At 34.0% G+C, this 24,502-nt stretch overlaps 2 protein-coding genes across 3 annotated transcripts; both read left to right on the top strand.

Annotated features, from left to right (window-relative positions):
• Positions 1 to 1,015: 1,015 nt before the first annotated feature.
• Positions 1,016 to 8,475, top strand: LOC144854090 (glutamate receptor 3-like). 2 transcript variants are annotated; one of them, XM_078711974.1, is made up of 10 exons: positions 1,016 to 1,281; positions 2,922 to 3,089; positions 3,276 to 3,533; positions 3,697 to 3,875; positions 4,209 to 4,262; positions 4,357 to 4,794; positions 4,930 to 5,061; positions 5,316 to 5,579; positions 5,820 to 6,890; positions 7,669 to 8,475. In XM_078711974.1, exons 1-10 carry the CDS (start codon positions 1,200 to 1,202, stop codon positions 7,747 to 7,749), a joined length of 2,727 nt encoding a protein of 908 aa, XP_078568100.1. In that variant the 5' UTR covers positions 1,016 to 1,199; the 3' UTR covers positions 7,750 to 8,475. The 2 variants fall into 2 exon arrangements, with proteins under 2 accessions (XP_078568100.1, XP_078568101.1); XM_078711975.1 differs by having other exon boundaries at positions 7,493 to 8,475.
• A 2,991-nt stretch (positions 8,476 to 11,466) lies between these two features.
• On the top strand, positions 11,467 to 19,846 carry LOC144854009 (glutamate receptor 2-like). The gene is made up of 10 exons (XM_078711892.1): positions 11,467 to 11,779; positions 13,618 to 13,785; positions 14,348 to 14,605; positions 14,833 to 15,008; positions 15,457 to 15,510; positions 15,626 to 15,952; positions 16,195 to 16,302; positions 16,901 to 17,032; positions 17,384 to 17,599; positions 17,982 to 19,846. The coding sequence occupies exons 1-10, from the start codon at positions 11,689 to 11,691 to the stop codon at positions 19,155 to 19,157; spliced, it is 2,706 nt and encodes a 901-aa protein (XP_078568018.1). The 5' UTR covers positions 11,467 to 11,688; the 3' UTR covers positions 19,158 to 19,846.
• The last annotated feature ends 4,656 nt before the right edge of the window (positions 19,847 to 24,502 follow it).

The following is a 24,502-nucleotide window of genomic DNA, read 5'->3' as shown; positions in this document are numbered from 1 at the left end:
ATGCCGCATTAGGCCTATCATTTTTTTTAATTCATGTAAAAAAATGTTTTCATAAAGTTTGTAAAATGTAGACACTATTAAAATAGTGCATAGGCTACATTGTACAAACTTTATCAAAGATTTTTCCCCTCTTTATATATTTTTCACCCGATATATATGTTGTTACACTTCTACATATGTTCACTTGTAAGGCCTATATTACATGCATATACTCCGTACATACTTTTGACCAATCCTACATATTTATTTCATTCCATACGTATTTTCTATTGATTGGACATTTATTAAGTACGGTATCTAAATCCGACGATTTTATTTAGTTCATCAAATCCAAATCCATCGATTTTTTTAATCTGTAAAATGTAAATTAAATATTCAAACTATATTTCTTCTTCTGCGAATTATTATCCAGACGATTTCATATTTTTATAGTCAGGAGGTTCCCATTCCCATTAGTATATGCGATATACTTTAAAATAGGGCTACTCCGATTTTCTAATTTAAACAAAACAAAAATCAAATCCACTTCTTCTTACTTAGTCATTATTCAACGTTGGAAACATTTTTTGTTTGTATTATGTAAGTACTGAATATGTATGCTGATTATATAAACCTCTCTATTTTGGAAAGTATATGAGTAAATCTTCAGGAATGTTATATTCGAAATAAATGCTCTTTTTATATCGTAAAATACTGGTACCAATTGTACTAAGGCCATAACGACTTTATTTGTTGGAAGAACAAACACGTTTACACTGCATCTTAATCCCCCGCCGAATAAACAGACGCTTAGCACTCTAAACAATTGATTCAAACTATGTGTACACAATTGTTTGATTATTCAAACGAAACTCTAACAAAAAATATGAACATCCGATGATTATAATTAAAAAGTTACAGTTACTCATTGATATGAACATCCCTACGGACAAAGTATTATCGTCCAGTTTTGAAGAACCAAAATGAATATTCAAATCGCGAAACATCGCTTGGCTCGTTTACCGTTTGTATGATGTCGGCCTATTAACTGATGCCATAGTAAGGAAAGATCAGAAAAGTCGCATTTTGGCGTTTGGATAAACAGTTAATTAACTGAAATTGTGTTATTTGTAGATTGGGTCTAAAAGTATTGGTATTTATTATAGGAGTAACATAAATTGGAACAAACGTCGGTAGAAAGCCGGGAAAGGCGATAAATTATGACAGGGCAGTGGATATTTCTGGGCACCTTGTTTGTGGTCTTATGCATAGAACAGAATTTTGCCGCTCAAGTAAGCATTGGTGAGTATAGATTCATTGATTAATTATTTTGCTTTATCTTTAGTTTCAAAACTAGGTAAGCCACAATATTAATGGCGACAGTTTTAGTTATTTGTTATGAACATATATTATAGTCCAACCACCATTAAAACTAATTTAGACCATATTACATCGAAACTGTATCAAACTATATTGGTTAATATTAAATTGTACAATTAAAATATGTATAGGCCTATAGATGATGTCCAACTTCATGTCATGTAAGAATAAATTTGGGTCTAAGTCTGAGTTCTATCCCATTGGTGCTATCTTGAGACGGTGCCATCTTGGATGGTTTTTGGAATGTACATTAAGCAACGGTTCTACTATTCATTATATGCAAATTAGCAAACCATTATTAGAAAGAGTGTTATGGCGGTATCACAACAGATTGTAAGCCGATATATGACATCTACCAACTGTGATATTCTAAAATATTTGCCCACAAGCAGTCGTCAGTGGAGAGTTTCAAATTCAAATTTCGTCTTCCCGCTGTGTTCTTCATAAAAGTTGGCGTACCCTGAAGCGTGATGCTGAGCTCGCTAACATTAATAACATCTCATATTTTCGGCAGTGAACTCACATTATTTTATTCCTACACTCAATTCAAAAGAAGTTAGCAACTATTCAGTTCTAGAAGCATAGCCTTACAATATTTATTAAATAAATAACTTATATTTTTGTATAGTTTAGGTTAATATTTATAATAACGTATTGTGATAAAATAAAAATATTACTAAAAATAAATGTGAGCTATAGGCCTACCAGAGAAGTTCCGTTTATTATTAGCGTCTATGTTAAAATGTAATTCTGTGTTATGTAAAACAACGAGTCTATAAATCAAACCAATGCAAACTGAATGGTCTCAGAGATTTAAAGTTTTAATGTAATAGATATAAATAGTATTCATAATGATGAACCATTAATTATTTCTTCATTGCGACATTTTGTTGCATTTATTTACAGGTATTTATGAAAATTGAAATATGACACCATTTGATTCATATTATTTTCCGTTTTAAATTATCATTTAATATTCTCATACATACTGTACATTCTTTCGGTTTATTTAGACATAGGTTTAAATAATTGATTATCGCTTTCACTTTAAGTAGGCCTCCGTACTTTATCTTCTCTCATTGAGTGATTAATTTAGATAAAATTCAGTGTAGGATCTGACCTACACACCTGGTAAATCTTAGCACACTTTTAAGGATTCCCATCAAGTGAGAAACACCATTACTAATCTACCGGAAATACTCACAACGTAAATCCCCACAAATCTGTAGTAGGAATTCAAAGAGCTAACTTACCAACTTTTATCAATCTGTAAATATTGCTAGATAGTTGAAAAAAAATCAAAAGTACCAGAAGCGTGTAATGTTGACTTTATTATTTTAACGAATTTATTTTGTTCTAACGAATTTATTTTGGTAGTACAGTAGAAATAATATATTATTATTAGTATTGTTTATAACTTCCATTCATAATTTTAAAATTTTTATACAAAATAGAGATATCTTAATAACTGTATATTTGTTTAAATAAATCCGCATTTTTTTTCGGTAGTATTATTGATTTCAACTCTTGTTATGAAAAGTGTTTTTGTATTTTAATTTTAGGAGCTATGTTTGGAGAAGAAACTGGTGACGGAGACCGGTACAAAAACATTATAAGAGATGCTATTCAATCTATCAATCAGAATGTTAGCTATCTCTCGGATTTGCATCTTGCTACCATTAGTGAACTTAAACTGACAACAGAATATACGTATTCTGCCATTCAAGATAGTGAGTAGTATTTGTTTATCATTTGCTCTTTATGAAGCGCCATATTTAATCGTGCGACATGGTCAATCATCATTTACCTGCCATTATAGGCCACACCGTCGGCATCACCATTTCACCGCTAATACAGTCTTTTTCCTAAACAGATACTTTATTTAAATGTTAAAACATTTCTTTTTCACCTTCTAGTCTGCAATACTATGGTACGCGAGAGACGTCTTACTGCAATGATCGTTCCGGAGGATATTTGTAAAACTTGTCGAGATGTTGCTGGTGTAGCAAGTCACGCATCAATGCCTATATTTGGCCTCGATCAGGGTTCCCTAAACTCCGGCTCTGTGGCGTTTAAGATGTATCCATCCCCAGAAGACGTTGGCCAGTTTCTGATAGAGATTTTGGACTATTTTAAGTGGCGTGATTTTATCGTCATTTATGATTATGAAGAAAGTAAGTAGGATTAAAAACATTGCTGTATTTCAGTCTTATTACCGTATATCAAGATAGTGATGAAAGATAACTTTACTTTAAATGTTACTGCGTTTAATTAGAAAAAAAAGTCATTTGTGATAATATTTAAATTTTGTTTTGTTTTGTTAAAATTTCTTTAAAGTATTTCGAAATTTGGAACCAGTTATAAGTGCCGGTAATATGTATGATTGGAACATCACGTCACGTCAACTAACAAACGACAACTTTCCGTTCCTTGCTGAACAATTACGAGAAGGACGTGTAAAGAATATTCTTCTGTATACACAGGCAGAGACGACCACATACAACATTCTTCAACAGGTAAGGATGCCCTTGTTTTGTCACATGATTAGTATGTCGCTATCTTTCTCACCATTGTCCCGCCGTACTTTATCTAAGGCGCAACGCAAGCACGCACGCAAACGCAATAATTATGACAAATAGATAGATCATCCAAACATCTCTCTCGAAATTGATCAAATTACGCGTATTTGCGTAACTGTCGCATGTCATAGTTGCATGATGGTATATTCCTATTTTATAATGGTCGCTTAATTTCATTAACGACTAGAAAGCTTATAATAGTGTTGTACAACGTAAACGTTTTTTCTGTTTTATTTATAAAATGTGACTTTTTTTTTATTTATCGTATAGGCCATGAAACTTGGTGTGATGAGTAGCGGTTATCATTGGGTTCTTGCAAATATTGTAAGTACCAATGTTCTATATTCAAGTAAAAATTGTATGAGAATATTGAAAATAAATGAAGCACAGTTATTATGCTTTCATCTCTTTTTGGCAGGGCGTCTTCATCGATCGTACTTTTCTGGAACGAATCAGCTTAAATCAGGTCTATCTGACCCGGTTTACACTTAACTATACCCAAGAGTTGAACTATGCGGTGCCAACGACCATTAACGTTCCTCTTCGAGATTGGCCTTTCAGAGAGCGCTTAGCATTTGATTCAGTTATTGCCATCGGTCATGGCGTCAGACGCTACAGAGAGCGAGTAATGCAGCAAGATCCTGGACTCCCAGAATTCACTATTCTTCCTGGTGATACTATCATGCGGGAGTGCCCCTCAGATAGATCACCTCCACCAGAAAGTCCTTTATCTAATGATCTCCAGTACTATAACTTTGAAGGTCTTTCTGGAAACGTTGCATTCGGTGAAAATGGTAATCGGGTCAATTACTCAATTATGGTTATCAGTGGTCAAGGAGAGACAATCGAACAAATTGTAAGAATTTCTGTTTATTCTTTTTTCATAAAACTACCTGTTGTCGTGTTTGAACGTACAATAGGCAATCTAAGTTGACAAATATATATGTAGCTTATTCCACTTACTCTTTGTATTTACTTTATTTACTCTCAGAGAGGTGAATGGGCTCAGAATATAGAATTTTGGGAAGACCGATGGAAAAGCCAATGGAGAAGTAATACTAGAATGAGTGTGGATGCCTACAGACAGGCATCTGAGAGAATCCTTAAGATCGTATCAATCGAGGTACTATAAAGCTTATTCACTAGGCGAATTTGTTGACGCGAATCGAAAGCTCAAGGTTATTCGCATGCGTATTCATGTTTCCATCTTCCAAATCCCTATCTACGCATGCGTATAAGGCTTTCTATTCGCGCGAACAAATTCGCCTAGTGGAGAATCGACTTACCACACATCTATATTACTTTATTAAGACAATTATTATCTTGTTGCTACTGATTATTGAACTGATGTAAATATGTATTTCTATTTAAATATAGCAACCTCCATTTCTTCGACTCACCCAGTATGACACAGATGATGACGACAGACCCGTTATTATCGATAATCCTGATCGAAACCCAAACCCAATTGGTAATGAGCGTTTCGAGGGTTATATTATGGATCTTCTGAAAGAAATACAAAACGTCATTCCTGCTGATAAGTTTGAATATGAAGTAGACTTGGTATCGGACAACAAGTATGGTTCAAGAAATCTCTTTAGTAATGAGTGGACTGGAATGATTGGCGAAATTATTAGAGGGGTATGTACACATTTACTTACTGTACTTTTAATAATAATAGTAATGGTAGTAATAGTGCCTAATACAATGTTTCTAAGCGCTTTACACACACAATTATTCATAAAATATCATAAGAGGAAAACGGAAGAAGAAGAGGAACCATTTACACTGCTGCATTATCCAGCACGTGTATACTGTAATAACATAATGCGCCTAATTGTGAGAAAGTCTTCTGAAAAATGTTCCGTTTTTTTTTTATAGAGAGCTGATATCGCAGCAGGACCATTGACAATTACAGAGGATCGTGACAGCTTTGTAGACTTCTCCATTCCTTTTATGCGTAGTGGGATACAGGTTCTTATCAAACATCCAAGTTTCGTACATGAATACCCATTCAGCATGATGTATCCATTTGGTGTCGAAGTTTGGTTCCTCAATGCGTTTGCAATGGCGATGTTTACCCTTATGATGTATTGTGTTAATAAAATGAATCCATCAGAATGGAGAGCACTAGCTGAAAATGGTGACGTCTATGAAGAAAATGCTGATAATTTTAACTTACGCAATTCTTCGTGGTTCTCTGTGTCTACTATGTTCCTGCAAAGTTATGATGCTTCACCGAGATCACATGCAGGACGTGTCCTCACTGGTTTCTGGTGGGTCTTCTGTCTCATTATGGTTTTTCTGTACGGGTTGAATCTAAGTCCGTATATGACGGCATCAAAGAAGGCCGCTTTTATCAGAACCGCTAAAGATCTTCTTGAACAGATCCAAGTTAATTATGGCTGCGTCAAGGAAGGTTCGACTTACGATTTCTTCAAGAACTCCACGGATCCAGATTACCAACGAGTTTGGGGATACATTTCTACAGCATATCCAGATCCACTAGTTGACTTTGTCAGTGATGGTGTCCGTCGTGTGAGGGAGAGCAACGGAGATTACGCGTTCCTTGCTGAGTCTGCAATACTTAAGTACGAAGCTTATCGTAAACCATGTGATCTTCTGATTACTGATGGCTTTATCACCAGAAGCATGTATGGCTTCGCAGTTCAAGCTGGATCACCACTTCGCGATCAGTTATCCTACGCTATTGAGAAGCTCTACGAAGATGGAACAATGGATAAATTAGAACAACGATGGTTTGATTATAACTCTGATTGTGAAAGGGAAACGTTATGGGAGAGACAAGGTCTTTATTCGTTAACAGCTGTAGATCTACAAGGCGTGTACTACTTGATGTTGATTGGTGTTGGGTGTGCTTTAATGGTTTATTTTATTGAATTGTTGGCATTCATGCTGATGCCACCATCCCCAACTAGACGTGGTCAACAGGTGAGTGACGTAAGAAGTAAAAAGGTAACCCAATCTGAACCGATTTTAAAACCTCAAGCAAAATGGCTTTAAAATATGAATTTTGGGTTTATCAATACTGTAAATTATAATCAAGTAAATTCATACTGGCTATTATTATTTAATTCATTTTCAAACATACAGTTAGTTTTATATTTATTTTGCTTTCATATACCGTACCTCATTTATATATTGCATTTCATATTATTTTAGTTGTTACTAATACTTTTAACCTCTTTTGCTTGATATTATATTTGTTGGTTCATTAAATATTCATCAATCCATTCATTCTAATAATATCTATTCTTAATGAGTTTTATTAACTTTCTTACTAACTACCTCATTTACGAAAATATAGAGTTCGTTAAATTCATGCGAAATATTAAAAATTGCTCGGAAATCGATGTAAATGTTTTTTTCGTTGATAGAAATGTGTCTTGCAAACTTGTCGATGACTTCACCGATACTCATGTAGATCAGTTACGAATTGCTAACCCTCGTATTTTTCAAATACGAAAAAGCTCTCATAATTGAACTCATTGAATTCATATTTGTACTACCGTCATTTTTCTTTATTTCTCTAGAACTTCTAAAAGCTTATCACTCATCTGTTCATCATCTAATGGATATCATATCATCATCATTGAATGTTTTCATCATGTGTATTTTCCTTTTCATCATTCTGCTTCTCTGGGTGTGGTTTAAAATGCAGCTTACATTTTACCAGGTGCCGTGGTTATTTCCCATTTAACTGTTTCAGACTTCAAGAGAAAGATTTCCAGCAGACAAGAATGAGTACTACTTATATGGATCATCAGACGACGGCCAAACGTACGCCTAATAAACCATCCGTATCCAGACATTCCAGCTTTTAGTCCGCTTGACTGGTTCATTTTAATTTACTATTAAATCATACTGGTTTAACTAATGACATATATAATGGTGACTCATGCATGAATAACATTGTTGTGTGCCTAATTGCATGGTTTAATACTACTATAGGTCTCCCCTAAACAGAGATCACTTTCGGGGTTCATAAAGTAAAATTTGGGAGTTTAACAAAAATAATTTAAACTCGTATGCCTAGATTGTACTACAAGGTGTAAAATACATTGTTTAAATAGTAGGTTTAAATTTAAATGTCCCATGGTTCTCTTGTACGTATAAAAATAAATATAAAATGTCATGTTATAGATTATAGTTTCTATGCACTAGATGTATATTTTAGTATTAATAGCTTTATTGTGTGTTAGTAATTTTGATTGTTGAAAAAACTATAGATTCGCCATTTTACCCACAAACCGTCAGATTGGGTTCATAATGCGATCTACTAGAGGCCTTCTAATACAACAGATGCCCAACAATATGTTGGTTAGGCCTAGGCCTATCTTTAAAAACTGTATCTCAAATAGACGTTGAAATAATGGTTTTCTATATGTTACACACAGTCTAACTGTTGTAGATAGCTAAAATGGTCAATTTTTAACAATTACAGACCTACAATTTTGTACGGTCTGCTGTTGTAAATTTTAATCGTATTTCTTAATAAATACTTTTGTAATATAAATATGATTATGTCTGTTTCCTTTGGTGGTGCTCACTACTATACAAACTACACGCTAAAATCTCGAAGATTCCATGATATAATCTTGATATTTGCTCTATTTTTTAACGGGAAAACAGAACTATATCTATATATTACTGCTGAATTAATAGGCCTACAAGTCTTGCATTATTATTAATCTTGTTGGAGAAACATTTGCCATAGGATGTCGAGTAGCAGTTACCATAGCTGACACAAAGAAATCATATTTAAATCTGATAAAAAAGAAAATAGAAAGGTTAAAAAAAGATGTAAAATAAAATTAGTTTTTGCCGATTCATATTTATATATATAGGGCTATTAAAGATGTACTGTCCCCCTGAAAAATAATTTTTTAAATATTTTTTCATTGAATATGCCATTTTAATGTCACATAATAGTTATCCACTTTAAACAAAAATTGAATCGAACAAAAATGTATTTACCCGAAAAAACTGTAATTTAAAGCAAAAAATGGGGTTTTGGTTGAATTTGACCATTTATTTGTGATTTTATATGAAAAACTTTTTTTTTTTAACGAAAGGGATTACCTTTATTAAAACTACAAAATAACATTTTATAAGTCTGATTTAATTAATCTTCATTTTTCATGTTTTTGGAGGACAATACATCTTTAATTCACACAATAAAAAATAAATGTACAGCATTATTAAATGAAAATTATGAATTAAAACACAATTATTCTGTCTGGGAGAATATAAACAAGCCATGTTTGCTAGGTTTTGACACGCCAAAAAAAAACATAAAAGGAATTTTTGAAGCGCATGTTTCTTTCGTCAAAGTTAATTTTGGTCGTTCAGTAATTACTAATTGTGAAAGGGTTTCTCATTTCGTGTAGGCCTACTGATGAGTTGTGACAGACAGCAACATAAACCCTACCGCAGAAAACAGGCCTAAAAGGAGAGAGACAATACATCATTAAAATGAATGGTTTTGATTACGAATTGATATAATGACCTGCCATTTATGTATAGGCTTAATTATTTATTTATTTATTTAAAAACTTATTTTATAAAGGATAAAAAACATACAGGTATAGATATTGCACCTGTTTTACATATGCTGTTTTTTTAGAGCAATTGATTAAAAAACATTGATAAAAAGACAAGAAGATTAATAAAACTGAAAAAAACCCACAATACAAAGACGGATATTTACAATGTTTTAAAAAAGGAGTGAAAAATTAAAGGGATATACTGTACATTGTTAAACAAATGTCTACAAATAATAGTAGTAATAAAATAGGGTAGTCTAAAATAAAAAAAATCCTAAAAATTAATACAATATATAAAATAAAGCTGGATTTAAGCAAAATGGTGAAATAGTGAGAAGGATTTACTTTTAAAAGATTTTTTTAATATATAATTTGATTTGAAATTAAAATAATTTGAAGATTCTTTAAATTCTTTTTTTTTTTACATTTGGCTTAGTATTAAGTGTTTCAGATTGCCTCCAGAATTGGCATTGTATTGATAATTGTTTGCTTAAACCTTAAATTTGAGCTGCAAAAATCGTGAAAATATCTGTTCATAAAAATAGCTCACCGAATGCATTTACCGCCTAGATCAGCGTGAGTAAATAGACATTACTGAAGTGTCTACAATCAAATATTAACAATAAAATGAAGGAGTGATGAGAGAGATCAGTAATGTTGAATCACACGTTTGTAGAATGAAAGTCAACAGGTTTAATACAAAGAGACGCTGGGCGGTGTTTGTACAGTATAAGACCCTGTGATATATTTATTTAAAAATCATAACACCACGCAGTAGGCTTAGCATATAAATTAATATTGTCTTATCAAAATGAAAATCCATAATCTATCACTCTTGTAATTTTAAAAGTATTATCCACTTGATGTATATGCACGGCTCCCTAGTATTTTTACTCTACATATCACTATGTCGGTAAACACTAACTTGAGCACGCGACTGCAGCCATGTACATGGCCTTGCTTTTTATGACGATGGTTTTGATCAGCAACACGTACTGTTTAATACTTCTCCAGGATTCCTAAATTTCGTCTTGATAAAATCAAAACTTATATGTATAATTATAGGCTATAGTTTCCATAAACGTAAGCCTACATCAAACATGGGGAAATATTTTTATTGAAGAAAGAATCATATTGGGGTTAATTTTACTACCATCTTTGTAAAGGTTGGGGCAATACTGTAATAACATGTAATAATTATAATGCAATATAATGAACATTGCTTACCTGGTAGAATAAATATATAAAACAAAGCAGTGTTAATTGCTTACATTGGCAGAAAAATCATAAACCGAAGAAACAGACTAAATAAACAATTGTTTACTTTGGCAGAATAAAAACATATACGACAAACTACGGTACTGTATAAATTTCAATTAAAAAAAAAAATTATAACAAATTAATATTTGTGGATATGTCAAGCCAACATTATTTTCGATTTAATGACTAGTTTTCTGGCTGTGTTGACGTTTAGGCCTACTGTATTTTCATTACAGTAGGCCTGCTTGAAATATACAGTAGGCCCACATGAAATATAATGTTGATATAAATGTACGGTTGTCTTTGTTTAAACGCTATCAATAACATCGCCAACGAATAGCAAATAGAACTCTGTTATTAGAAAAAAGCCAGATATGAAACAGTTTTGTTTTATTTAGCCTCAATTCCTACCTATTAAAAGAAAAAATTAAATTAACATAGGCCTATTGTTATTATTATTATTAAATTGAAAGATAATAATTTCGATTATATTCAACGTATGCTTTAGCCTACAATATAATTTAGTAATGAATCTCTAAGCAATGTACACAGCCATTTATGACGCAAATGCCAGTTTTATGAGGTAAAGTTCAATTTTATACGTGCAACATACACACCCCTATGTAAAATATGATGCAGTCCTGACCGTTGTAAATTAATGAATAATTCATAAGCTTCAGTCGTAGCAATTTAGCCGATGTATTCGCGTACATACCGACTGGTGTGAGGATGTAAAATTGTTCCAAATATCACTGGAAACGTTCACAACCGCCATTTTAACGGCATATATACAAACACCGAATTGTTTGGAGCATATTTAAAAGAATAGTAAGCCTACTATATAACTATCTAGGAGAGGGAGTAAGTAAGAGATATAGACCGATTGCGGTTGAGGAAGTTGGTGTACAGGAAAAGCTAGAAAGATGAAGCTGTCTCAAACAGCGAAATTCGTTTGGATTTTCTTATTGGTTGAAGTCTACATTCACACATCAGAACAAAATGTAGTTAATATAGGTAAGTAAACATTTCAAATAATCTGAAATAAATAACTGCCGGATGATAGTTGTTGGTTATAATTTGGCTTACACTTTCTTTGAATGCATTCACAGACAATCGGATCGGAATGTTGCCAGGTCACAGGTGGTAAACCCCAAACCCCCAAACTACCTCTCTCTGAAGAATGTTTATAAATTATTGGTTTGATATAATATAAATGAGTTTATGATGATAATTATTATCTGGTGTAAAGACTAACCAAAACTTAACTATTTAGGACATTCTCAGAACTCTTATTCTTTAATATGAAGAAAAATACTCATACTGTTAATAAAATACGCTTTATCTGCTTGTAGGCAGTATTTAATAATAAACGAAATTGTTATGTTATGGTATACAAATTTAGTACTAAAGTTAATTTATATTTTATCACTATAATTTTGATGAATTTGAAATGATCTTCATAACACAATTGATCTGCGTCTTTGTACAGCATGTTTTGCTTGATATGCTGAGAAAACTTGACCCCAATTTGTTTTCCTATAAATCAAGTCAAGTTGTAAAACAACTGAAGACAATCAATGCGACATGCTTGTAGAGTTTTTGTAATAAATCATTATAGGCACCGTTACATGCTATACTTTCTGTACTGCTGCCAGTTCAGCACTTTATAGTGAAATAGGGAATATTTCAAATACAGTACTTCTAAAACTTCTTGAATATTCAAATAGGCTACTACTAAACTGTAAATAAGTGGGCCCCGCATCCGGCGCAAGTCCCACCCAGTAAAGTATGGAATTTGCCTACTATCCACATTCTATAGTGATTCTGTATACAATAATATCGATTATTATTGTATATATATTTTTTAACTAAGCTCCCACATCCCCTTTTCTCTGAGTGTATGCGACATTTGTATTAGATTCTCTCATTGGTGTGATGGTATTGTCTTTTTGCACAATATTTCAGGACAAATTAATAAATAAACTGAGTTTGACTAATCTGTACACATTATGACTTATTATGTTTAATTAGTTTCAGTTTTATTATTGTACCATTACAGGGAGACTTTTTGTTATACGTTTTGTTTACAGTTTCCACCTCGATTTATGCAAATCCCTTTACGGTATTATCGTTTAGATTTTATTCTGATGACAAAATTTGTCAAATGGTCCAATTTAAAGTTAAACATTATTTATTTATTAGCCAAATATTGTTCTTATTTTATTATTCATCAGTTCCATTACTATTCAATGAAATGTTTTATTTGAGTGCAGTTTTAATTCGATTTAAAACAAATGTATTTGCTATAGGCCTATGTACAGTACATAGGCCTATATGATTTTTTCCCTAAAATTCCAATCTTTATTTGTTAAAGTTGGACAAGGAACAAATGTGTTGAAATGCTGTTTATATATTCGCTTTTTGTTTTTGGTTTGGTTACAAGTTCCCTTAGATTTTACTGTCGATAAAATACAAACAATCAAGGAGGTGCCAATTATCCTCTTTAATATTTAAAAACAATAAAACAACAAAGCATTTATCAAAATAACACGACTAGGCTATTCTACAGTGTTTACTATTTCTGGAAATGTTGACAATAATATTTGAGCCTTATGGAAATCATTGATCATGTTACAACTATGCTACGCTGGAGTTCAGTCAACAATGGCTGAAGTAAACAAACAACAAACTACTGACTTCAAGAGAGGGCGCTAATACATTTTCCACCAGAATAAAACTACTTGTACCTTCACAAATAAATGCAGTAATAATAGCTACAATATTCGTGTATTATTCCACGGAAGGCATGAAATAACTGAAAAGAATAATTTAAATAATTTGCTTATTTACAGGTGTAATATTAGGACACGAAACGGATGACAATGACTTGTACAAGAATATACTAAAGGACGCGGTAAACATTGTCAACAGGAATTCTACATTCCTTTCTGGCCAGCATCAAATGTTACTCATCGACCATGTTTTATATGCCAACTATGTTTATCCAGCATTACAAGCAGGTATGACATCATCCTATTTATTATCACTACAATCATTTATTTGTCATGATACTTTAATTCTTTGTATTCGTCATTAATGTGCATTATTTATACGTGTCAGTCGCACTCCATATTCACCATTCTTCAATTGTCCTCATTCTTTTTTTATTTATCCCAATTTTCCATTTTCTTTCTATATTCCCCTCTTTCTCTTCTTTGTTCCTCTCTTTTTCTTCTTCCAATTCATCCTCTTCATTGTTCATCCTAATTCTCCTCCACTTTCTGTTTTCCTTGCTCTTTTTATTCCTTTCTTTTTTTCTCATTTCATCCCTGTCTCTTTTTCTCATTTCACACTCTTCTTTATTTCATCATCTTCCTCTGTTCGTCCTAATACCCTTACCTTTTCCCTTATTTTTTAAAATCTCCCTTGCTTTTCATAACAATACCATTCTTTTTTCCCTCTTCCTCTTTTCTTTCTAATGCTATTCATCTTCTTTCTTTTCCTCCTTTTACCCTCTTCATTTTTCATCCTTATCTTTCTTCTATAATTTCTTATAAATATTGAAATTACATTTATCAACAGTTTGCAATACCATGGTGCAAACACAGCGAGTGTCGTCACTGATCCTGCCAGAAGATATTTGTCCCATGTGTGGTGATGTTGCAGCTATGGCTAGCCATGCGACAAGTCCAGTGTTTAGTCTAGATCCGGGTAGTTTGAAGTCTGGTTCAGTGGCTTTCAAGATGCATCCATCCCCAGAGGACATGAGCGAATTCTTTCTCGATATGCTCATCTATTTCAACTGGAGAAATTTCATGATTATTTATGATACAGACCAAAGTAAGTTAGATAGATTTAAGAGATCTACTTTATATTAGGCATAAATTAAATACACTCGGAACTGGCCTTAAGTACAACACTTAAAATCAGCAAAAAAATACCAGTATGGTTTGCGAGCTCTTCCAATATTTGATTTCTTTCAGAGTTATTAGAATAGTTAACTGAGCTGAATTCTACAGTTCAAAACGACATTTTGTAACTACCAAACTTACAATACCTTTTCACAGTTTACGCTAATCTGGAGGATGTCATAAGTGCTGGAAACATTTATAAGTGGAACATAACTCTGCGAAAGTACGATAATAACTTCGATCGTATCGTAGAATTCATCAAGATTGAGGAAATTCGGAACATATTTCTGTATACGTCGACAGAAAAGACTACCCGGAGAATAATGGAAATGGTACGGTAATGACTATTATTTAAACAATAATCACAATAAACCCGGTTGATGTTGTTGTTGCATGGTGTCCTTTAATGTGTGTAGTACACAATTTTTATATAAATGCTAAAGTGGACGTCTACTGAATAAATATGTGTGTGAATACAACCTGCAACTGCTTGAACACTACCGTTATTCTCGCTTACTTTAAAAGACAAAATGCAGAAGTTATTTTGTTTCAATGGTTAATACAATAATAACATTATTATTATTATTATTATTAGTATTATTATTATTATGCCAGTTATCGGGTTTGTATATTACATAACGGTAACATTTATAAAGGCATAGACATTTTCCATAAAAAAGGAAGATGACCAATGAACCAATCAACATTTAAATGGTATTAAGGGTTAGAATCAGTGCGTTAACGTATTATGCCTACATATTATTACTTTCATATTCGTAGGGGCTTGACAAAGGCGTAGTTAGTGACCAACACCATTGGATTGTGGGAAATCTGGTAAGTAATGTACTGTAAATGTAGGACTACGTATATTAATTGTCGATAATGATTATCTGATTACCATTTTTCTTCTTTTTACTTGAAAATACATCCATCTCTTGTTTTATTTTAGGACGTCTATTTAGATCGTAGTTTTATGGAAGAATTAGAAGAAAACCGTGCGTACATGACAAGATTCAAAATGAACTATACGACACAGTGGCAGTACTCTTATCCGAGCTCTCCCGATCGCCGGCTGATAGATTGGCCTTTACGTGAGCGTCTTAGCTTTGACGCAGTGCTTACAATTGCGCACGGAATGCGCAGATACAGAGAACGCGTGCGTGAAGAGGGTCGCATTGAAGACATCAATATATTACCAGGTGATACTATGATGAATTCCTGTCCAATCAACAGTGATACTCCAACCCGTGCTCTTTGGAATGACGACTTGACTTATGTAAGTAATTATTGTAGATGTACCTTGTTGTAAAATATTATGATTTTAACCAAATGAAATATGTAGGCATTTTTTCCGTAAATAAACGTAGGCCTACGGTATTATTCGTTTTTTATTGTTTGGGTACTGACTTTTTGGTTTACAATTATAATACCACAAAATAGTGCAAGGACAGCAGTTTCAGTTCCTGCTTTTGCATATTGAAGTAAATGAACTGTAAAGCATAATAACTTTTTTTTCAGTACAATTTTGAGGGACTCACTGGTAACGTAGCGTTCAACCCAAATGGAGATCGTGTGAATTACACAATAATGATATACAGCGGACAGGGCGAAACCTTTGACACAGTTGTAAGTCAGTAATGTATTACGACAAAATATGTATGCGGACTGTAGAAACGAAAGTGTTTTGTACATAATACATTATCAATGTATCGTACTAAAGATGTGATTTGTTTAGCTAGATACCCACATCACTGAGAACACCTGTGAGTTATGTACTGGCTGGTCTATGCACCTTAAATTGCTGGTAAACGGAAGCAGTGATGTGGGTTCGATTTGGTTTTGTTTTTTATTCAGTTTTTGTCAAATTTATCAATAGTATTTAGGGGGAATATGTTTCATGGTTTTCACAAGCGCCTTGAGCACTTTAGTGGATATGTGCGCTGTATAAATCATATTATTATTATTATTGCCACTGGAGATGAAACGCAAGGATGTAAAGGCAACGTAAGCGAGTTGACCAATCATAAGCTTTGGATTATTCAAATTCGCTTTACATTGGTCAACACGCTTGCATTGCGTCCTTGCGTTTTGTCTCCAATGTGAACCAATCTTAAGCCATACACTAGTTTAAAAAATAGTTGTACTTCTAATTACCGTGTTTTAAATGTAATTTTGTTTGAACCGATATTTTAAGGATAATGTTTCTCTGTTTCACTTTTTTTAGCGTGGTGAGTGGTCGCAAAATCCACAACATTGGGAAAGCCGATACAACATCGAGTGGCGCAATGAGGGACGTTTAAACGTAACCAAGTACGTACTTGGGCTAGAGAGACGTCTTAAAGTGGTTTCAATTCTTGTAAGTCTAATAATAATTACTCTGTCTATCACAAGAATCTTGCAGTGGGATCTCAGACAAGTCGCGATATTGTTGTTGTTGGCTTGTTCAATTTCCTACATACTGCATATCCATAGATTGTTTTGTGTTAATAGAATTTAACATTTATGATGGTGATACAGTAACAGGTACTCTAGTAATTGTGATGCCGAAGAAAACTTATTGAGATTTTCAGTATAGATACATAGCGTATTTTGCAGCATCAAATACTCAGGAACTAAAATTGTCTCTAGAACAGACTCTAGTCAACTAGTTATTCTTGTTATGTTTAATAACATTGACAATGACTTATTAATATTGTCTATTTTTCAGCAAGCTCCGTTCTTGATGTACAGAGATAAAGTTGATCGTTATCGTGGAAATGCCCGATTTAGAGGCTACATCATGGATCTGCTGGAGGAGATTGCCCGTGTCGTAAAGGGTATCAATTTTGAGTACGAGGTTGAGTTGGTTGCAGATGGAAAATACGGACGAAGAGATGAGTACAGCAATGAATGGGACGGACTGATTGGAGAGCTTGTTCGTAGAGTAAGTCAGACATTGATAGCATCATTCCCAGTGATTCCCATTTACTTGTTTCATTCGGCCTACTAAATATTTAATTAGTTTTGTCATAGCTTAACATAACATAGTCAAAACTGTTTGCGAAACTGTGAATTATACAATAATAATAATACAACATTGTTTGTAAAAAGAGCTGCCTCGTTTGTAGGCCTAAATGTCGTGGCGTTATGTTTACTACTAATAAATTAAGTACATTACGGAAAGTCACGGTGGAAGATTTACTATTTTTGTAAATGTGGTTTTATTTAGGCCTACATGACCCCTCCACAAATTTACTTCTAGTGAGGTACCTTCTTTTGCAATCGTATTTATTGTTATATATATTTATATTTGGTTGTTCTTGCAGAAGGCTGATATTGCAGCTGGGCCGGTTTCAATAACGTCAGAACGTGATGCGGCCGTAGACTTCAGTTATCCATTCATGCATAGCGGTCTTCAGATTCTCATCAAACACCCGAACCATGTGCTGGATGACCCCTTTGCGTTTATGTATCCTTTTGGAATTGAAGTCTGGTTCTTGAATGCCATATGTTTCTTGATGGTAAGCGCTCTTTTATGGCTCATCAATTCGTTTAATCCATATGAATGGAAGGCATCAGTGGAACGACACGAAACCTTCGGCGAGAACATTGACAACTTCAGTTTCAAAAATTCTCTCTGGTTCTCTGCTTCTACGCTTGTGTTCCAAAGTTACGATGCGTCACCAAGATCAACAGCTGGCAGAGTCATAGCAGGATTCTGGTGGGTGTTTGTGGTCATTATGGTGTTCTTGTATTTGACAAACCTGACGTTTTGGCTGACAGCGTCTAAGCGTCTTGCAACGATTCGTTCTGCAGAAGATCTACTAGATCAATATGAAATTAAATATGGCGTCGTTGACGAAGGTTCTGTGTATTACTTCTTGAAGAACTCATCAAACCCTGATTTTCAACAAATGTACAGCACTGTTGAAAACACTATTCCGAAGCCAACCGTGGCCAACGTTAGTGAAGGTGTTAAAAAGGTTCGCGAATCAAATGGAGACTTTGCGTTCATTGACGAAACTGGCATTCTAAGGTATCAAGCCGACCAGGCCGAACCTTGTGATTTATACGTTACAGGTGGGTTTATTTCAAGGAACAGTTACGGCCTAGCGGTTCAGAAAGACTCGCCTCTTCGTGACCAACTGTCGTTTGCTATTGAAACCCTGCGCGACACGCGTTCACTGGAGCATCTCGAACGTCAGTGGTGGCAGTGGGATAGTAAGTGTGGTAATTTGACAACGTGGGAGAAACAAGGTATTTACTCTCTTACTAGTGTTGATCTTATGGGAGTTTATATTCTCTTGATAATCGGATGTATTGCAGCAGGAGTAGTGTTCTTAATAGAATGCATATGTACGGGTAAGGATATAGATCAAAGAAGGGAAAGAGCTCCTGCACGTAAGGATGCTAGCAGAGGAGCGTCTTCGACTACTGCTGTTGGCGGAGGAAACCCTATTCAGCCGCCACCAGGCCAGACCAATCACCAACAGTGGATTTAGTAGGCTTACATGCAGACTCATTCCACCTTAATTTAATAATTGTAACTGATCAGATTTCGTTTTGCTCATAATTATTTACATTCTCTTTGGAATTTGGTTAAAACATAATGTAGTTTTCGTTTATTAAGGTATTTAAACAATCGCGTATGGTAAGCTGTAGTCCTGATAATAAGTTGACTTGCTGAAAACTACGTTAAATCTTGTGATTAAGGAAATATATTGATTATACGTAAGCAGATATTTTATGCAAAAGAACAAAACCGTTTCTACATATCTTGAATATATTTAGAAGTTGTTCTCTCTAAACTAATAGAACATATTTTTAAACGCTTGTAAAGATAATTGAATTTAGAATTAGATTTTAGCATTGCGACAGAAGTGTGTGTTCGTTTTTGTTTATTGCTTGACATAAATTGATGATATTTTATATCTAGCTATATTTCAACACATCTTGGACATATTTCATTTTTTTTTCATTATTTAATCCCGTTCTTGCTTGTGTTTTCTTGATTTGGTTAATATATGGTTAATTTTTAAGAAGTATAGTCTAATCTAAGGTTGGTTTCAGACACGGAGAGTAACACATCGTAGACCTATGCAGCGTAATATTAAATATGCGAAAATATAGGCCTACTTCTATTACACCATATTCGAAACTGTCCGAAAATATTAAATCAATTTTTATTTAATTGTGTTTCGTTTTTATATTATAGTATATTTTAAAAAAGCAAGCATTAGTATCAAGAGGTGAGTTTCTGTAAATCAACAGAATTAATGGGCAGAAAAGAAACTAAATTATGTTAAGTAAGGTTCGCAGTACAACGCTGTTCCTTCATGGATTCACGAAGCATTTTCAAAAAGAAATGAAGTAAAGTTGAGCATGTTTAAACGTGTCAATTGTTTTGTAATACACATCGCAACTTTACTTTATTTGATTTAGTTTACCGCAAACAAAGCAAGCAAGCAAACTTTATTAGCAATAGTATTTTTTTTTGCATACCCAGAACTTCATTATAATAGTTTGCTACTGATTATCTTTCTTATTCATTGTTAAGCAGAATAGTGTTAGAATTAAAGACATAATTCAGGATACTTCATACAAGCACTACAATACAAGCAATAGTGGTTATGAGGCCTAGCAATTGTAATTCACTTTCCAGGAGATTAGTGCGGGATTGGCTCTTCGTTATGCTCCACCGCCATATTATACGACTGCGTCTGATAGTATGTGCCACGCTCTTCCCGTGTTTTGTTTCATTTCTTCAGCACAGCCTTGAATGGTACATACATTTTTCCATTCTGGATGACCACCTGGACGTTTAATTTGGTGTAAGGAGCAACATTCGACGGCAAAGTAACTTTAAATTCTTCAGACTTGGTATTTTCCAAACCTTTATTTTCGCCAACAGAGAACGTGTTTTCAACGCTCATTGTGATTTCACCATTAGCGATAATCGGCACACATGTCGAGTACGTAGATAATAGGGGCCTACACTTTGTGAAAGGATGTTGTCCTAATGCCACTCGTAAGTTTTAGGTTTGGATACCGAAGGAGATCGTTCGCATGTGTAGGTGTCTGGACACTGGGGCTGATTGACTTGTTGTTTACAACTTGGTTAAACAGGCTTTCAGGGGTCGATTGTAGTAAAGCAACAGGTATGTCAAACTCCATGCTGATGATCTCTGTAGGGAATTCCGGATAAAAATGAAAAACATATTTTGCTGTAGGCAATACTGACAATTATGACAAATATATGAATTTTGAAATAAATAGAAGCTAGTTATCAAATATAAATCAAATTACTGAAAAAAATACAATGCTGTGGGTATCCGTGGCTGGATCTCAATGGAGATATAAGAAAAAGCGAAAAGCTAAATCAAAACGATAAAGTAAAAACAGCCAGAAAAGTTAGCAGAGCTTTCGGGCAACACTGGCCCTTCATCAGTTTTCATATTTCAATTTATTTAATTAACGTGTTAAATATAAGGCACTTGACAGAACTCGATGGAAGTAATTAGTGCCTATACGTATGAAACGCCATGTGTTTCAAAATATTTACCCTTTTACCAATATTAAGTCGAATCACCAGCATCAGAATCAGTAATGCTTACCTCCAACACTGGTCGTAGTGAACTTGTTATATCGTTAGGGCCGCATCCGTCTTTGTATGAACCTTCAGTAACGATGTACTGTCGACCATTAAACTGGCTATGTTCATACACTACCCATCTGTAATTAAGAAGATTAATTAAGGAAAGTGAAGTAATATGAGTATCAAAATACACAGTTGGCGTGTTTGAAGTGTGTTAAGAAACATTGAATAAGGCCTCGTCTTGTATGTTGTTTAATTTATCAAACATATATGCCTACTTACGTTCCACTTATGACTTTTAGAGATGATACTGTGTCATTAAATCCATATTCTGACTATTAATCAGGGACTCGAATGTGTGAGATGGTCCCTTAAATGTATAGTCTCTATAGAGTATAATCTTTTGACTTTTGCTCAAGGGTTCCTGAAAATAAAGGGAAACAAGTGGTTTAATACGGTATACCATGCTATAACTATTAGCAGGTGAATCAAGTTTTATTTATTTTATTTTATTTTATTCAATCGAAACCAACAGCGATAATTACCGCCAAGTTTTATATAAACAAAGCCAGGACTGTTTAAAGCACCTTGATTAATCCTAACATTGATTAAGGGCTTCTCTCGTTCAGTGCCCACTTTGACCAGAGGAAAGGCATGGGCCAATACGTCTGAGGCAGATACTAGATGTAGGGGCTGCCATAAGAGTCAACAATGCTGATTTCAAATGCCTAACAGGACCCCAGCTCCATATACAGCACCCGATATTCCCAGATGGTCTCCCATCCCAGCTCTTATCAGGCCCAACGTTTGTTGCGTCGCAATTTGTAATAAAAGTTGTCGCACTTTGTAACTGTCGCACTTTGTAATAACCGTCTGTCACACTTTGTAATAACTTTTTTTGTCAGTGTTTTACAACTATATCAATGGGTAATGTTTTTTTCTTTAGTAAGTCTGATAATTCAATGAAGGCCATACTTAAATGCGAGTGACTTTTATTTTCAATGTACTCACTTCAAAGCTTCAAATGTGCGTATTGTGGTCAAACTACCGTTAAAAATAAAATAAATAAACGGTCAAAATGGGCGAATGCATGGATTGATCTTCAAAATGCAGTGCAGTGCATTACCTCAGAACACTATGGTCGATTTACTTCAAATTTAGTACTGTAGTTTACAGACTTAAGCCTAAAAAAATCACAATTTAGACAATGAAAAGATTCGAAAATGTTTTGTATAAATCAGGGTGTTTTCCCTATTGCAGTATAATTGAAAATGTTTTAAAACTCATGCTTGGGCTAATTCTTTCTGTTAACAAACTAGAAAGTAGTAAAAATAAAGTTTACATTTTGGACCAAATTTATTTATGATTGATGATTTAATTTTTTTTTCAAGACATTTAATACAATAAACCATCCGTAACCTGCACTGAAGGTCAATCCATGCATCCAACAATAATGACATGATACCCTGTTGAGCCGTGAAATGTGCAGAAAGTCACATTTGTGCAAACAACCACATTTGTGCAAACATGTTGCCTTCGAATGTGTAAACAACCACATTTCTGCAAACATGGCACCCTCAATTGTGACAATCTGTAAAAATGTATAATCCACTAATGTGCAAACATCACGCCGTTAAATGTAAAAACGATCAGTTTTGACGTTAAATGTGCAAATGAAAATCGTTTATTAAAAATAAATAGTCACGGGTTTTTCTAACAAAACATTTGAGGGTGCAATGTTTGCACAAATGTGGTTGTCTGTGTCACATTTGAGGGTAACATGTTTGCACAGTGGTTGTTTGCACAAATGTGGTTGTTAGCACAAATGTGACTTTTTGCACATTTCACGGCTCAACACACGCACACAAACCTGTATGTGTCAGAGTGAGCTTGCGATACTTTTTGCACAGTTCTCGGCCGGCGTAACGTTTGTTGATTGCATCCAAACAACTAATCCCCTTAAGTTATACCGGCACTTCGCCTTTGTTTCATGTGTAATATAAAAACAATCCTGCCGCAAGGCATTCAACTTTATGTCTAACGATAAGGAAAGGGATTGAGGGATAGACAGACCGACAGTCAGACACAAGTTGAGAAACGATTTAAGTTGAACATTTAAATTTAGTGCCATTTGTCAACAGAAGAAAACAAAAATAGAGAATTGACGAAACACACACATGATTAAAACTGAAGATCATCAAGTCAAAGATTTCCAACAACAAGAATTGTCCACAAAAAAAGTATCTAATATCTAACATTTTCTACTGTTAGGTGGTTACATTTTGTTACGTTAGTGGTTACATTTTGTTACGTTAGTGGTTACATTTTGTTACGTTAGTGGTTACATTTTGTTACGTTAGTGGTTACATTTTGTTACGTTAGTGGTTAATGAAGTTTGTTACGTTAGTGGTTACATTTTGTTACGTTAGTGGTTAATGAAGTTTGTTACTTAGTGGTTACATTTTGTTACGTTAGTGGTTACATTTTGTTACGTTAGTGGTTACATTTTGTTACGTTAGTGGTTAATGAAGTTTGTTACGTTAGTGGTTACATTTTGTTACGTTAGTGGTTAATGAAGTTTGTTATGTTAGTGGTTAAACTGTTGTTAAATTAGTGGTTGATGGTTGATTGTTATATATATCATACAGCGTCGTTATCTTGCGTTGCGACAGGATTTGTTTCTAGCGGGGAACAATAGCTTTAAAGTAGTCTACGATTCACTTTTCACGTAGGAATATTATCAAACCCCCTTAAACCGCCAAGCTAAGAAACCCGTGTTGTGCGCGGATCGCATAAAAATTAATAATAAAAAAAAAATAATAATCATACAAGTTAAGTTAATTTTTTAAGGATTATACACAGTAGGCCTGCATCTTTAAAGTTAGTAATTGGCACGGCTTAGACATCAATCTTTCACGATTCCTGCCATCCTAGGCTATTTTATGCTCTGTCATCATGAATGTTGGGATTTTTTTGTAAATTGTCTGTACAATTAAATTTACTTGAATCCTGGATATGTAATTGCACATCTCCACACACCCAGGGAAAAAAGATAAATTTCTTACACACTGCCTTGGACCTTGATTGAAGATATCCTGAAACCAATATTTTCCAAATTCAGTTCATTCTCAGTGCATTCACGTGACTCACCCTTGAAGTCTTCGAGCTCATAGATGATTATCTAATTGTTAAAAAAGATGATTATAACGGTAAATAAAATATATAGATGTGAAAGTCGAACGAAATAAATAC

This window comes from Antedon bifida, chromosome 10 (assembly GCF_963402885.1).
Source record: "Antedon bifida chromosome 10, ecAntBifi1.1, whole genome shotgun sequence".
NCBI classification, from domain to species: Eukaryota; Metazoa; Echinodermata; class Crinoidea; order Comatulida; family Antedonidae; genus Antedon; species Antedon bifida.
This window is presented reverse-complemented; position numbering and strand designations above follow the sequence as displayed.